This window comes from Pteropus vampyrus, unplaced genomic scaffold, assembly GCF_000151845.1.
Source record: "Pteropus vampyrus isolate Shadow unplaced genomic scaffold, Pvam_2.0 Scaffold392, whole genome shotgun sequence".
NCBI classification, from domain to species: domain Eukaryota; kingdom Metazoa; phylum Chordata; class Mammalia; order Chiroptera; family Pteropodidae; genus Pteropus; species Pteropus vampyrus.
In genome coordinates, this window is record NW_011889173.1 from 811,529 (window position 1) to 827,582 (window position 16,054).

General features: G+C 56.0%; 1 protein-coding gene across 1 annotated transcript in view; it reads right to left on the bottom strand.

Annotated features, from left to right (window-relative positions):
- The window catches only part of AGPAT4 (1-acylglycerol-3-phosphate O-acyltransferase 4), a 17,629-nt gene extending 1,593 nt beyond the window's left edge, over positions 1–16,036 (bottom strand). The window contains exons 1-6 of the mRNA XM_023523442.1: positions 15,136–16,036; positions 6,757–6,918; positions 5,638–5,791; positions 4,224–4,326; positions 2,193–2,268; positions 369–567 (exon numbers count right to left, since the gene is read on the bottom strand). Coding sequence (XP_023379210.1) covers positions 369–567; positions 2,193–2,268; positions 4,224–4,326; positions 5,638–5,791; positions 6,757–6,918; positions 15,136–15,441 — 1,000 coding nt within the window. The 5' untranslated portion in view covers positions 15,442–16,036. The remainder of the gene's footprint in view (positions 1–368; positions 568–2,192; positions 2,269–4,223; positions 4,327–5,637; positions 5,792–6,756; positions 6,919–15,135) is intronic.
- Between the last annotated feature and the right edge of the window lie 18 nt (positions 16,037–16,054).

Genomic DNA, 16,054 nt, shown 5'->3' on the forward strand with positions numbered 1-16,054 from the left:
AAGAAGCAAGCGCGGTGACCCTGGCCGCCCCACTTCGTAAACAGGTGTCAGCGTCAGGAAGGTTTGTGGGGGGAAGCGAGCGTCCACGAGACGGCCGAGCTGCTGACAGCTCCACTGAGGTCGGCACGTGCCCTGCCCGAGGCCGGGCCTGCTCTGCGTGGCAGGGGGCCCAGGACACCAGGCGCGATCTCGCTGTGTGCCTGCCGTCCTGCTGCTGTGTGCCCCGTCGCCTGCAGGCTGTGCTGCTCTCTCCAGAGACAGCCCAGCACCAAGCAGACGTGTCCCCATGGGGGCCAGAGCCCTCCCCCGTCTAGGGCACCTCGCTGCATGCCGCCCCCGCATCCCGCAGGCTCTTGCCCCCCACTTACCCACAAAGAGGACGAGGACGAAGCTGGCTAGCGTCAGGGAAGAGCCACTGCTGACCATGCTGACCAGGAACCGGACGAAAGGGCAGAGCAGCAGCGACGCCCAGAACAGCCAGTTCAGGAGTGCCCAGGGCCGCCGCGGGGGCACCATGGGTGTCCCTGGGAAGGTGCCCGTCCTGCAGTACTCCTCCTGGAGGGCGTCCTGGGGACAGAGCGGGGGCCTGAGCACCCGTCCTCACGGACCGGGCAGCTCAGAGCTCATGCGGCACCCACAGAAGGTGTCCTGCAGGCACTCAGGGGTTGTGACACCACATCGGGCTGTCCCTTCCTGTGGCGACATGGAGAAGCAGGGCCACTGCAGCTCTGCCACCGAGTCTGGGCGTTGGGGCTCCAGCTAGGGCACGGAGCCAGCCCGTTCCAGCCTAGTCTGACTGGGCAGGTGACTGGCCCGAGGCCCAGAGCCTGGCGGCCGGGACGGGCAGTCAGGCCGTCCACACAGGTCACGGGGAAGAAGGAGGACGCTGCCCTGAACCAGGTCCCCGCCCCGGGGGTGTCGGAGCGGGTAGTCATCTGACGGCCTCCTGAAGCTAAATTCCGTTTGTGTTCGTCCCTGTCTGTCTCACCGGAGTGTGTGTGTCCTGAGGGTGTGCAGGACCTTCACTCCCAGACACCTCTGAGGCTCGGGCGGTGCTGAGGCCAGCGCCAGGGGCCGGGCACTGCTGTGTGAGGCCGGGGGCAGAGACCGCCTCCCGCGTTCACTCAGCCGTGGGAGTGTCCCCATTTCTCAGCAGCAGCCGTCCTAAAAACACTGCGGGATGACTGCGCACACCCAACAAAGCACGGCCACGGCAGGCCGGCTCGTGACCCGTCTCGACTTAGGAGGTCGTGCTTCTCAAAGGGGTCGAGTCTTCTGGAAAACAAGCTTCCAGAAGCTTAAAGTACTGAATGTTTTCCGTTAACAACGTGAGGTTGAAATGTCTAGAGTACATCATACTTCTTTTCCAATCAGGGTGTACAGAATAATATGCTGTTTTGACCACTTGGTGTCATTACTAAAATCAGTCCACAAAATGGGCCTTTTTGGAAGCGATTGACCCTTCCCTGGGAGCTCGGGGGCTCTTTCTGTGTTCAGTCCTAGATGGTTTGGGGTCACAACACGTGGCGGATCAGAAGTAAGTGTTTACCGGGCAGTGAGACCAGGTCACAGATGTGCCTTCTTCCCCAGGTGGAAGCTCAACCTTCCTCCTCCTGTAAGACCCGGCAGCCTGGGCAAGAATAATTAGTCCTCCCTGCCCTGCGACTGTCTTGAAGGACAGAAACCAGTGACAGGTAATGCTCTGGTCAGAGGAAGGAGCGAGAGTGGAGGGGCCCTGGAGAGCTTGACCACAGACTAGAGTCGGGGGCCGCTGCAGATCAAAGCCAGCCGAGGCGGGCCTTGTGGGGCTTTTTCCTGCTCACGCCAGTGATGTTTTGAGACCAGACAACCGAATTGTGGACCCAGAAGCCACCAAGATCATGTGCATTGCTAAGGAACGTTTTGCCTTAAGAGCAGAGGCAGGAAACTAGATCAGGGCTGTTGAGGCCATGACTGCCTTTTCTGTCCACTACACCTATGAAATAGTTCTTTCCGTGAAACCCCTTTAAAAACACTTTGCAATGTTCTTTTCCCTGTTGCCATGTGGATGGAGCGTCAGGCCTGGTTAATGACAGGTACGCGGTTCTGTCTGGGGGACAAGGCCCTCGCCACAGCTCTCAAGGGCCCCGCAGGGCACCCACAGCCGCAACTGGAGATGGCCCCTCGACCCCCAGAGCCACCGCAGCACTGACCTTCTCCTGGTACAGCTTATGGAGCCAGGCCGCACACTTGTCCCCGTCTTCAGGGACTTCTTCCAGAGGGATCCGCCTGCAAAGCAGAGAGAGCAGCTAGCAGGAGGCGGAGGAGGCCGACACCAGGCACCCGAACGCGGCTTCAGACACCGGCGCCTGCCATCCTCCGGCTTCTCTGTCCGTAGCCTGGATCTCGAGGACGTGAATCGTATCCAGCTGATAGAAAGTGGGGAAGGCCACACGCGTACGGGGTGACGGGGGTACAGGCCGGACGCCGTCGTGGCCCGTGAAGGACTGGCCAAGAGGACACCCGCCTCTCCGTCCTCCCTCCCACCTTACGGTGTTGGCCTCTGCGGCGGCGGACCGCACCGCCTCAGTTTCCACAGGAGCCAGTCCACGCTGCGCGGAAGCTAAGTGGAGGCGATAGCGTTCTAGTACTTTCTCAGCCAGGTAAGGACTTATTGCTAATGCAAGGTACCTCCCTTCAGATGACTCCCCTTTCCTCTCGGGCAGTGCTGAGGCCGACTTTCTGCAAAGGTTTTGCCAAATAAGACATGTATCTTGGGAGATGAGTGTCCCTTCCCCGATGGAGAAACCAGGGCATCCTCCCCAGGCTCGGTGGCTCGGACACTTTGCCCACCGGCGCTGGGTCGGTGATCCCCGGGTGGCCGGGCTGCTGCTGGCAAGGGCTAGGGTGTAACATGAAAATGCTCTTGTTTGTAATGGGCAAGAGATGAGGTGTATGTGCCGACAGGCCTGAGCAGCCCTGAGCAGCCCTTGCCCCGAGGCCACCAGTGGGGACTGGCTTTAGGGGCGAACTGGTCTGACTGGCTGCTTCCTCTCCGGCCCCTACCTACGCTCCAGGGCCTGCGCTCCGGCAGGTGGCGTTACCTGCCCAGTGGCCTCGTCCTAACGTAACCTCACACGCTGACCTGCTCGGCTTTCCCCAAACACCGCGGGCACAGCTGGCCATGGAGTGGCGCTCCTGCCAGCTGTGGAAGGAACTCGGGGGACAAAACCTCACCTTACTTACTTGGACACTTACAGATGACAGAGGCCTCCTGGGGGAAGGCGAGTGCTTTTCCTGCCCTCGTAGGCTTGCAACTGAGTGATAAGGCGGACTGTCAACCGACCGCCGCGTTAGCCAGGGAAACAGTAACCATCACGAGGCCCCTTTCCTCCTTTTAAGGGGTAACTAGAGTCTTGAAGTAGAAAGCTATTTAACTCAGGCTTTCAGTCCACCAACAGACCTCCAGGAAGGGTGAGCTTTCTCTACAGTCTGCTCGTGGCGATCAGCCACTGGATTTTCCTGTGCCATCTTGTAACATGGCATCGGTGACGTCTTTAAAAAATAATCGGAATGTTACAGAACACGTTCGCCGACAGTGGACGTTTCGGATCCCCTTGGTTAGCCTTCAGGGAAAACAGCCTACCGCATAAAAAAAACCAGTGCCTCCCTGAGCCCGGTCACGTGGTGTCTCAGTGCGCAAGTCCCCATTGTTGTGCTGTCTCCCGCGTCTGTTCCCCACTGATCTCGATGACAAGTCAGATGACGCAGTCTCCAAGTCAATAAACGGGTGAAGAGAATTGGTTCCTCTAAGACTTGGTGAAGTATTTTCAATAAAATCATAACACAAAAGTGAGAAACTGCCAGAATGTTCTCCGTTTGCTCCTAGACCACCACTTAAATTACATACGGTCTTATCTGTGTGTGTTTGCATGCGGCAGACACATTCTCCAAGAAAAGGGGACGTTAAATAATCCCTTCACACTCAGTCTCAAAACGACTGCAAAATACCGTCTTCTGTGTCCAACCTGAGCTCTCCGACCAGAGCGAGCTGGCCAGGAAGCCGCCGACAGGGACGGATTCCCCTGTGTACAAGGGTGGCGTGTGTCTGTCGTTCATGTCATAAACACAGACTGTGAACTAGTTCAGTTCACTGCAGACCCCACGCAAGGCAGCGGTACACGGATTCCCCGGGGGAAGGGCTGTGGATCCCCTGTGAGCGATTGGAGACGCAGCCAACTTACCTGACGTACAGATCTGCATGGTATTTCTTTCCATTTAGGACACCCAGCAGTGTTGGATTTTCATTGTTTCTGAAATTGAGTGTACAGTCATATACAGCTGAAACTATAAAAAAATAAAACAAATACAAAGCAGTATATAGAGCGTGAACCCAGTTTTGTTCTGCAGATACACACATTGGAAAACGACAAAGCGCTAGCTGGTTAGCTCGGAATGGTGCGTCACTGGTTGCTGCTTCGTGCTTTTCCATGCTGTCCAGATGTTCCACATTGAACACATGTCACATCTTGTAACCGGAAAAGCACACTACAGCTTAGTAATGGAAAACACAATCACTGCTGAGGCCAGAGCCCTTCAGAGCAACACCGCAACGTCCCATCTAGACGTATGACAGCAAACGCCAACGTTTAAAAAGGATCCATAGTCAGATAAATTGATCCAATAATGCTATCGGAGGATGTGTCTGAGCTATGGCAGCAGGACCATTCTATGTGCATTTTTTCCCCTAGAAAAATAAGATAGCCGTGCACTAGAGCAAGTACGGGATTGAACTGTGGTCCCTGGAAACATGGCTGAGAAGCAAATAAGAATCTGTGATTTTAATGCCCCAGGGTGAGCAACACCACAGGAGACCCCCTCGCTGTCCACATGGCACCATCCGACCTGCACCCCTGAGCAGGCCGGCCAAGGAGGAGACCCGAGGGCCAGGCCAGTGAGCCAGGCCGTGTGGACAGCGCGTTTGGGTGCTGTCTCCCTCCGTCCCGTGGCCAGCCTGTGCCTGCATGCAGCCTGGCATCGGCGTGCTGTGATGAAGGCTGTGCAGCCACCCAGTGCCCCCGCTCAGCCCCCTACCCCTGTGGAGACGGACGGGGAGTGCGGCTTTGGGAGGAGGGTTGGTTGTGTCGCATTTCTAAACTGATTGGACAGGACTGAAGAGGAGACAGGAAGTCGTGGCAAGAGACGAAACAGCTGTTGTTGATAGTTTTTTATGTCACCTGCAGTCACTCAGGGCTCCAACTATGCCACAGATGGCAAAGTCAGAGCTCATCATCGGGAGGCAGCTGGTGCCAACAGGTGGGCAAGAAGTGCCAAACAAAATGACAGCCCAGGCTGACCCAGTGCGGAGCCACACGGAACCCGGTGAGGACCTAGATGCCCCCGGGTCCACAGCCTTGCAGTATGGTGCTGGGCAGTGGAGAGCAGCGTCGGCTTAGTGTGTGTGTGTGAACGTGTGTGTGCTCGTGTGTGCAGGCAGCAGCCAGGGGACTGGACCCTGGCTCACCAGCTGTGCACGTGCCACCCTTACCCCCAGAGCCCCTCCCAGCTACTAGCCCGTCAGGGAAGTGGTACCAAGGGCAGAGCTCTGCGCAGCAGGGGTGGGGTGGGTGCTTCTGCGGGGGCCCAGCTGTCCCTTACCCACGTCTCGCAAGCCCCTCACGGTGATGGCGAAGCCTTTCGTGCGTGGCAGCAGGTGGTGCTTGAGGCCGGGCAGCCCCTTGGCTTGGGCCACCTGCATGCTGATCTGGTGCTTCTTCTCTGTGAACCGAGTGCCCTCACAGTGAATCAGGAACTGCAAGGGACAGGACGGCAGTCACACGGGGTCCCAGCCGCATGCCGCCCCCACCCCCGTCGTACGCTTTGGTCACAAATGGTCCCACAGGAACCTTTGGGCATGGCCAGAGGGGCGATGGCCTGGCAGTGGCAGCTGACCTCCGGGTGGCCCAGAGGCCAGTGTTCCTCTGCTCATGGCTCAGGGCAAGACCTCTGACGTGTGTGTGTGTGTGTGTGTGTGTGTGTGTGTGTGTGTGCGTGCGCGCACATACATGTGTGAGATGAGCATCCTGAGTGTGTGAATGCATGCCTGTGCGTATGTGTGTGAGACAAGCACCTTGAGTGTGTATGTGCATGTGTGTGGGACAGCTTCCTAGATGTGCGTGCATGTGTGCATGTGCATGTGAGACGAGCATCCTGAGTGTGTATATGTGCATGCACGTGCATGTGTGTGTGCGTGTGTGACAAGCACCCTGAGTGTGTGTGCATGGGCATACGTGTGTGTGATGAGCATACTGAGTGCATGCACATGCGTGTGCATGTGTGAGAGACAAGCACCCTGAGTGTGTGTGTGTGTGCATGGGCATACGTGTGTGTGAGACGAGCATCCTGAGTGTGTGCATGTGTGTGACGACCATCCTGAGTGCATGTGCGTGTGTGTGTATGAGCAGCCTGTGTGTATGTGTGTGACAAGCACCCTGTGTGTGCATGTGTGTGAGACAGCTTCCTGAATGCGTGCGTGTGTGCATGTGCGTGAGACAAGTATCTTGAGTGTGTATATGGGCATGCACGTGCATGTGTGTGTGTGCGTGTGAGAGAGAGCATCCTGAGCGTGCCTATGTGTGCCAGTGTGGTGAGGTCGTCGCAAGGTTTTTGCACTGGTAAGGTCGGCAGGCAGGAAGGACCGAGGCCATGAGTGTAGCGAGGCCGCTGGCCGGCAGGCCATGGGGCGCACGGGCAGGTGGGCGCGGGGGCCTCACGTACGAAGTACTTCTCGGGGTAGTCCCGGAGGCGCAGCAGGCCCTTCGCCACCGTCTTGCGGTCGTGCTCCCACTTGCGTGTGCAGAAGACCATCTCCGTGAAGTACCACATCCAGCCGATGATGGGGACGTAGGCCAGCTCCTTCTTGGCCAGGACCTTGGAGCCCTGCAACAGAGGAGGGGCCCGGGATGTCCGTGACGGGATAATGGGCCTCCCTGGCGGCTGATGGAGATCTTACTAGAAGAAGAGGAGTGAGCGTCCACTCCAAAAGCCTGAGGGGACAGCCCAGGACACAGCGAGTCAGTGTGCCACGGACCCGGAGCCTCCCTGCCGGTCAGCTGGAGGTCAGGGTGGTGCCCCACATGGGGCGAGGAGGAAAGGGCCTGGCTCCGTGGGGGAGGGCGGGCGTCTGGGCAGGCACCGGGGACAGGAAATTCAGGGTCACGGATGGCCATCAGCCAAGGGACTCCAGGTGGTCACTGTGGTTTCGGCTCACGGAGCCCATCGTGCAGTGGTGACAGCTGTCACAAACTCTTCCTGTGCCTCACTCAGTCCTCGGCCAAACCTGCTGGCTCTGCAGGGCTATCGCTGCCCTTCCACGGACCAGGAAACGAGCCCGAGGCTTCTCTGGGTCACTCGGCCAGGAAATAATGTTGGAGCCGTGAGTTAGAATCAGGTTAACAGGTCATACCGGGAGCTCTCACCCTGTCCCTTTGCCAGCTCCTCTCTACGGCCAGAGCGGTGCTGGGCACCTGCCTGAGGCTGGCTTCAGACCCAAGGATCTGGCCCACCAACAGGGGCCCCCTGGGCTGCGGGTCATGGACTCCTAACCAGCTGTGCCCGGCTGCACGGCTGCCGCCAGCAGGGGGCAGGGGACCTGCAAAAGCAGCTTTTTATCAAAGTGGATTTGGGCTCTACATTTTTCACCCTTAACTTTGGAATTAGCTAAGATGCTCCTTGAAGTAGCCGTCATCGGTCAGTGGTACAGACGGCTAAGGTGGTAATGTGGACAGTCAGGGCGGCCTTTGCTGAGCTCCCGGTGACAAGTGTCTGGTTATGTTCCTCAACCCGCAAGGTAAAGAAAGCAAAACTTCTACACGGCCCTCTCTCCTCTCTTCCCCGTCCCCTCCAGGACAGCTAAGAAGCTCCAGCTCGGCAGAGGGACAACAGGCCATGTCCCCAACCTACCATGCAGACCATGAGAAGCAGTAAACAGACACTCACTCCTTTTACCTTAAAAAAAAAAATACAATCTTCCCTACGGTGAAGAGGAAAAGCACCGATATATTTCAGATTTAGTGCATCCACATACTTTGTTTTTCCCACAATTCCAACATGCAAATTCTCTCGAAGAGAACAAAGCCATGAAGTCCCCGTGGGCCAGAAAACTCGCCACGTGTGGGGTGAGGGCTTCCGTGCACCAGATACAGACTACACACTTTGTATAAATCCTATTCGATTCTAAACCAATAAGAATAGCCCATTTTACAGGTGGTCAAACTGAGGCTCAGAGATGTTAAGTAACTTGCCTGGCACTGCACAACTACCCGCTGGGGAAGCTGAGAAATTAGGCCGGGTTGTCCGTCAGAGGCCAAAGTCCCCAGGCCAGATGCTGGGCGACCTGCCCCATAGCCATCGCCCCCTCCTCCTTCACCGGACTGTCCATTTTGTTCAGAAGGCAACATGCTCAGGCTCCAGGCCAGCCCAGTGTCTCCCTGGATGCTTCGCTTAGTGTGGGCACATGACCCGGTTCCAGCCCAGGTGACTCAGAGGTCCGCTGGGGGATGCATATGTTTTGGAGTTTCTGGGAAGATTTCGAACCCTGAGAATAAGAGAGAGGTGCTGGTTTTCCTGCTGTGAACACAGTCGCTGAGAATGTCACGGAACGCCGAGGCCATCCGGGCCACCGCAGGAGGTGTCTGGCTGCAGCCCGGCTGTCCTTTGAGATACGAATGTCTTCATGGCTGGAGGCGCTGGAACCAGGGCCGGGGGCCCGAAGACGTGCTGGGCCAGAACATCCGTCACGTTACCGTGAAAAATCTCCCCCGTCTTCTCTTTCAGCAGGGAGGAGAGGGCGAACTGATCATCCTGACTGCTACTTTCTCGTGCCATACACCGAAAGGAAACGCCTGTCACCCAAGAGCACGAAAACACACTGACCTGAGAATTAACCATTCTCCGCAAGGAGCCCAGTGAAAAGCCCATCCGCTGTGCGACCGCTGGGGGTTCCCGACCGTGGGAGACCCCCTCTCCCGTCCCTCGGCCCCCCTCCTCCGTCGGCAGGGGTGTCCTCCACGTGCCCTGCCTCCTTCATTTGTCCCCTCTCAACAACCTTTCAGATAAAAGCAGAACAAAAATTCTTTACTAATGAACTAAACTTATAGTATTGATAGCTTAAGACTTTTAAAAAATGACATCTACGTGAACTCTTTGAAAAAATGATTCGTAGCAACATAAAAATGATCAAAGCTGGTCTCCATGGCCCAGAGAGGACCATAGATTCTGAGCCGCGGCCGCCAGGCCTGGAAGGTGTGTGGCCCAGCGCCGTCGATCACGCTGTCTGGTGAGGAAAGGGACCCTCCAGTATTTCCCATTAATACTGGGTCTTAGTCGTTGGCCTTTGACGACCTGCTAAAAGGAGTTGGCAGCTTTGACAGTGGCGTGGACTCAAGCGTAGATGCAAAAGGAGGTGACCTCAGTGGCCTATGTGTCCATCATTTTAGCGTTAGATCCCTGAAAACCACCGAAACGGCCCACGGCGGGAGCGCTGGATGAATTACAGTCCGTACGAGATGCAGCGCAGCGCACGGTGCAGTCCTACAAAGCAGGGTCAGCAAGCCGTGGCCCGTGGGCCACATCTGCTCCACCGCATGTGTTTATAAATAAAGTTTTATCACAACAACGTGGGTCTGTCACGTATACACTGCCTATGGCCGCTCAACAGCTGAGTTGGGAAGCTGCGACAGAAACAATACGGTTTGGTTCACGAAGCCTAAAATATGCCCTGTCTGACCCGCTACAGACGAAGTTTGTCAATCCTCGATGTAGAGCCACCGAAATCTGTTTTCTGTGAATATTTAGTGGCTGTCACAGTGCTTGTTATACTACATTTTTAAAAGATCTGGAATCAAAGCTGAGTCTCTAGCCTGATGAAAAAAAGTAAAACAGAAAAGTAACAGCTATAGCTGGGTAGTCGGAGTAGGAGTGATTTTTTTTTATTTTATTAGATTTTCTTGTTTTCGATCAGAAAAAACTATTTTTGCAGCATCCCTCTCGCCAAGTCACTTCTAAGAATGGTCGATACCGGCACGTGTACCTTCTGGCACACAGGTGAGCTCTGGATCAGCCACAGCCTAGTCACTGATGATCGAAAGGAACAAGGGAGACATTTCTGGACTTTGTCGAATTACTACGCCTTTCAGCATGAACATTCTGGATGTTCTCCTTAGGCCTTGTTGTTGATTATGTTTACCTGACACAAGAAACTTTTCAAATACTAAGGTAGAAACTTGTACCCTCCAAATCCAAGAAACGACTCGATTTCTGACCTCGGCAGGGACAACAGGGCTTTGCGAAAAGCTCCGGTTTTAACCAGGCTCTGCCACGTTCCAGCCGTGCGACTTTGATTAAGATACTTAACCTTCCCGAGCCTCAGTTTTTGCGGCTATGTTATGAGGAAAATAATACTTCTAATGTTGCTGTAAAGATTTAATGATATACGGTGACACCGCAACAGCGGCATTGAGAACCGGACACAGCCGTTCAATGATGTGTAGCTGTTACCACCACAGAGTAAGCATGGTGGCCGAATCTTTCTGAATTCAACCCATTTTCTAAGCCAGGCTTAGTAGCTAATAATAACAGCAGATTACAGCTACCATAAGCCCCGATGTGGCACGTCCAGCCCACGGGTCCACGCCATGCGGAGAGCACGTGGCGCTCACGAGAACCACTTTAAGAACACACTGATAGCCCGTGCACGCCACCCCCACGATGGCGTGGCTCCCACCTCTGGGTGAGAAGTGAGTGGAGTCAGGACTTTCTAGGGGAGGGTTTCTCTCTCCCATGGCCACCTGGCGACTGAAAAGATGGACTATTAAGCATCAATGCCGGGTTTATAAGGTGGTCGGAACCGGCGGGGCATCCTGTTCAGTCACCTTTCTATGGTGCCCCCACCTCTGACCACTCTGTAGAGATGGCAGAGGACACAGGGCTGGGACGGGCCAGCAGGAGGGCCCCTGGTCAAGATGCCATTTGCATAAATGCCCCTTCGTGGCTCCCTAGCATGTGACCGTTCCTGCAGGTGTATCGGTATAGTCACTTGGGTTCACCCAAGGTCACTTATTTCTACTGAATATATCAAATATCTGAATGGGCATTCTTAAGTGAGACTTTGCAAATGGGCGAGACGTCACTAAGAAGTCAGCTAGAACATCGGCATTTCATCTCTTGTAATATTCTCTCAACTGCGAGCTGGAGACACGGTTGCAGACATTCGAGTTTGGTAGAGCCCAGCGAGCTGCCTGCCCGTGTTTGCAGAGGGCCGGCCAGCCAGCCGCAGCTCAGCCTCTGCCTTGGCGTGTGATACGTGAGCCTTCGCCTCGGCACTGTTCCGTCCGTGCAACGGCTACTTATTAAACACCCCCTCCGCGCCAGGTGCGTGCCAGACACCGAAAACACAGAGATGGAGGTGATTATCCACCACCTCCAAGTCTGGTAGGAGGGGAGAGAGAGAGCCAGTGGTTTCTGTCACCTCTGCCACTACACGCGGCAAAGGAGTCGCTGAACAGACACGCTCTGCGACCAGGTGGGTACAAGGAAGGACAGGTGAGACCTGACCTTGCCTCTGAACTGCACGTCCAGGAAAATGCAGAGATGAGACTGGAGCTCAAAGTAACAGGCCAGGGTGTGTGTGTCTGTGTGTCTGTGTGTGCGTGTGTGTGTGTGTGTGTGTAAAGGCGAGAGACTCAAACCGTGCCACCCAGGGAACCAGGGATGTGATGTGGGCCGCCTCTGCTCCGCCTCTGCTCACGTGACATTCTCGCCTTTGCTTCCTCCCTCCTCTGATGCCAACGAGGCAAACGCTGGGGACTTTACCAGAAAAATCTCAAGAGAGTCAGAAACGAAAGGCGCGTCGCTCCGCGGTTAGCCCCAGCCACAGGGGGATCGCGTGAAGCATGCGACGAAACGCTCTCAGAGTCTACCTCTCGCTCGTGGGCTGGAAATAAACGCGCACCTCCCACTTCTGGGGGGCAGCAGGATGCTCCGAGCTCTTGGGCTGTTGATAACACGTCCCCGCCGGCCCCCACCCTCCCCTTCCCCGGCCCCACCGTTCTGGGTTTGATGCAGGGAAAGGAGGGGCGTGTGGGGACAAAGAGGAGGTTCACGGGGGGCGGGGGTGAGAATTTACGACACCTGGCTTGGTCCATGGATCGGAGCCCCAGGATGAAGCATGAGAGAGAAGCCCCCTGCACCGGCCCTGCTTCCGGGTCCTGGGCCCAGAGCCTTGGAGCCGCTTCCCAGACTCGACTCTGATGCAGCCTGAGTCCTTCCCGGGGTAGCGCAGGCCTAGGGGGACAGAGCAGAAGGCACTCCGGGGGCGAGGTGGGGGTGCAGGGCAGAGGACGTGGGAGCGTGTGCCCAGCACCTTCTCACCCGTGGGTGTTCGATACACGCTGAAGGCAGCACAGGCAGATGGGGGCAGAGGAGGGGTGACAAGGAGGGACCCCTGACGGCAGGCTGTGTGCCGAGGGCTGGAGGAGGAGAAGCCTGCTGTCTGCGAGCCTGGACCGACAACCGGCCGGCGCAGTCCGACTTTGCCTGTTAGAGGAGTCTGTTCAATCAAAAATCAGACCTCGTGTGTCTAACTTGGGATCGCACTTCTAAAAACAGAGCACAGCTCATATCCCCAAGGATACGTTCGGTGACGGACTCAAGGCGCACCTGTCTGATGCCTTTCCTCGGCCGGTGCGTCCCTGGCTACCTGGGCTACCAGTAAGGGATTACACCTGGTCACCAGTCTCTCTGCATAATCCTCCTCGGGACCATCCCAGCACACCTGGCCCAACTGGCGAATACTTAGAGGCAAAACGTGGGGCCCGTGCCTAGCCCTGGAGTAAAGGGTGGTGCCTGACAAAGCTGCTCCTTCGTCCACTGGTGAGGGTGACGGTGGGAGGCGGAGAAACACGGCCCCCACACGCCTGCGTGACCCCGGCACCGAGCACACCGCAAAGCCACCCTGACCCCGCTGACAGAGGCACGGCTGCAGCTGTCTCTGTTGGACAGGAAAAGACAAAAACAAAGCACTTCTCCGCATCTAGAAACTTCTAATCGTTCTTTAGCCAAAGAGAACTCGGCAAGGGTGCAGGAAGCGACCAGCATGAAGGTGGGGTGTGGCAGTGCTTTGTTTGTATCGCGTAAAAATGAGGAGAGGTTTCGGTCGCAGGGGGTCCAGGGCGAGAACCGGGGTTGAATCCCACTGAGGAAAACACACCGTCTCGACAGTTCACCCTCCACACCTCATCCCACTGTAAGGGCTTAAATGAAGGGGAGCTAGTTCGGGCCCAGGAAACCAGTAACTACTGCACGCCTGAGCCAGGCGTCTGCTTGTGTTCATTACCCCGTGACTAAGTTCATTATCCTACACGTTCATTAAACCCTTACACCGCCATGAAATGGGAATTATTAACTGAGATTCGGAAAAGTCCGAGGACCTCCCCAAGGTCACCAAGCCAGCAAACACAGGGGCCAGGGTTCAAGTTCACACCCAAGCCTTTTTCTTTGGATTTTTTGCTTGTTTGTTTGTTTTTGTTTTGACTATACATCTCTCTCTCCCTGCAGAGGGAAAAAGAAATAGTTATTCTTGATATCCAAGTGCAGAAGACATAGGTCCACCGTTCAGAGCATTTACTTTTTGGCTAAGTTTTAAATGTTCAAAACCAAAACACAACGAACCTACCATTTGGGGAAAGGTTATAACCGATGGAGGTTTATAGGAACTAACATTCATGTAGCTTTCGTAGACCAGTGTGCACTGACCTTTGTCCCGCAGAAAAACTTTGGCTAGAAAAGGGATCCTTTTGTAATGTTGGTTTTCAGACACGTGCGATCTTTCACAGAAAGGTCCCTATTTCATGTGAATGGCCAGGAGCATCCTGGCAAGATTCAGCCAAAACACCAGCGGTTTGAGTTCAGTTGTTTCAGCTCCTGAGTGATTTTCTAACGTCTTAGGACATTCGCCGATGGCTGTGCAGGCTGCCACCTCGGCCCAGGCGAAGACAGCAACGTGGCCGCATGGGCACCCAGACCCCTCTGTCTGACTTGCTTCAGTAAGTCCGGAGTCACCCCCACAGTGACCGTGAGACACAGCTGGAGTCCAGTGAACTGGGGGAAGGTGTGTGGCTGTCAGCACAGCCCAGGACCTTGGCAAAGGGCCAGCCCTCACTGACTGACAGGCACGCACTCAGGGTCTCCCTTTACGAGCCTACCCTGTCCCTTCCCACCTCTGTCCCCTGCCTCATAATTACCTTCTAGGTGATGCTTATCGGATCCCTTGATCTCTCATCCCCTCCTAAAACCGTCCTCATCCTTCAGGGCCTCATTCCGTGTCCTTGGGGGCCAGCGGTCAGTGTGCAGGTAAGCCCCCAAAGGTGGTACCAGCTGCTAAAATAGTGAAACGCTTCCCCACAGACTGGTAAACAGAGCTGCCCCAACTGCCAAAATTTGCCCCCCAATATTATACCCAGTTCCTCCAGAGAAAGAGGGGTGATACCCAGACGCCATGGAACCCCCAGGTGCCGCCACGGGCTGACCAGGCCTTGCCCCTGCCTGCCCACACCCTGGGTCCGGGCGAGGCTCTGCCGTCAAGGCTGCTCTCGTCAACCCCTGCAGTGTGGCGGGCGGGGGCCCCATCCCCCCTTCCTATTACAAAGTCCTCAACCCCAAGGACCAAGGACCGTGCCTCTCAGTCCATCTTTGTTTCTCCAGGACCCCAGTGCGGTGTCTTCTACAGAAAACACACCCCATACACTTCTGCTGGGAAAAGGTTCTGAAGACGTAGCGACGGCCACGTCAGCCCCGGCGCCCGTGTCCGGAGGGTGGTACGGAGCTTGCGACGTCAGGCGAGCGCCCTCCGCTCAGGAACGACAACCCTCTGTCCTCTTCCCACCCCGCCCCGTGTGGAGAAACGCAGCAAAAATTCAATCCGTTTCCAGGCGGAGCTGGAACGTGTCCCTTAATGATATTTTCTAGAGGGAGAGTCGACCGGCTGAGACCAGGCGTCATGCTGCGGTGTGGCCGGCAGCCCCACACGGGCCCCAGGATCCTTCCCTCCCGTGTCGCCCACCGGCTCCCCTGGGCTGTGGGCTGGGCTCATCCACTCACTTCCAACCAGCGCGATGGGACATTTCGTTTATAAAAAGCCTGTTGTTGGCTTTGGCCCTGGGCGCTTCCTCTCCTCTCTCTCCCGCGAGGCCTCGGGGGACGCCAGGACCAGGGGAAACCCTGGGAACAGGCCCTGGGGGACGGAGCAGGTCTGAGCGTGGAGGCCCAGCACCCGCCCGACTGCCCGGCCAGCGCCCGACTCCAGCCCCGTGAGAGATGCCGGCCAGGACCCGCAGCCTGGATCGCAGGCCACACAAACCAAACCGAGATGAGGCATGCTTGTTTCAAGCCGCTTCGTGCCGCCATGGATAAGGAATCTGTGTGGCTTCTGTGCGGATCTGAAGAAATCACCCCAGCTGTCCTGTGGGTGAGCCAAGCCACACCCACCTGGCAGATCGGTGCTGACCGAAACAGCTACTGTTTACGGGGTGCTCACCAGGGCCTGCTGCTGCTGAGACCAGACAGACATGAGCCTAAGGAACCTTCGGGGGCCACGGGCACATGTTTCTGGGGCAAAAAGATAAGACACATGCTCTCAGCTGTCAGGTCACACTCACCCCCGGACAGGAAAGAGTCCGTGTTTTTTCAACCCACCCCGTGAAATGCCTGCCCCAGGGTGGACCAGAGCCTCTAAGGACAGGCCACCAGAGTGACCACATGGGGTCCTCAGATGCCTGTGTGACCACCCGACACTCCAGAATTCCTGCAAATTTCACTTGCCTCAATTTACACTCACTTCCTTTTCGGCTCTTACGTGTGAAGGTGAAAAATGCCCAGGCGGGAATCTATCTCTGTCCCTTCTTAAAAATCAATCTCCTCTGACTCCAGAAGCATCTCAACATCATGCGTTATTTTTAAAAAGAGATAAATGTGATTTTTTTGAAAGTCATTTAAGACAAAAGGTACCGTGGAACAATGC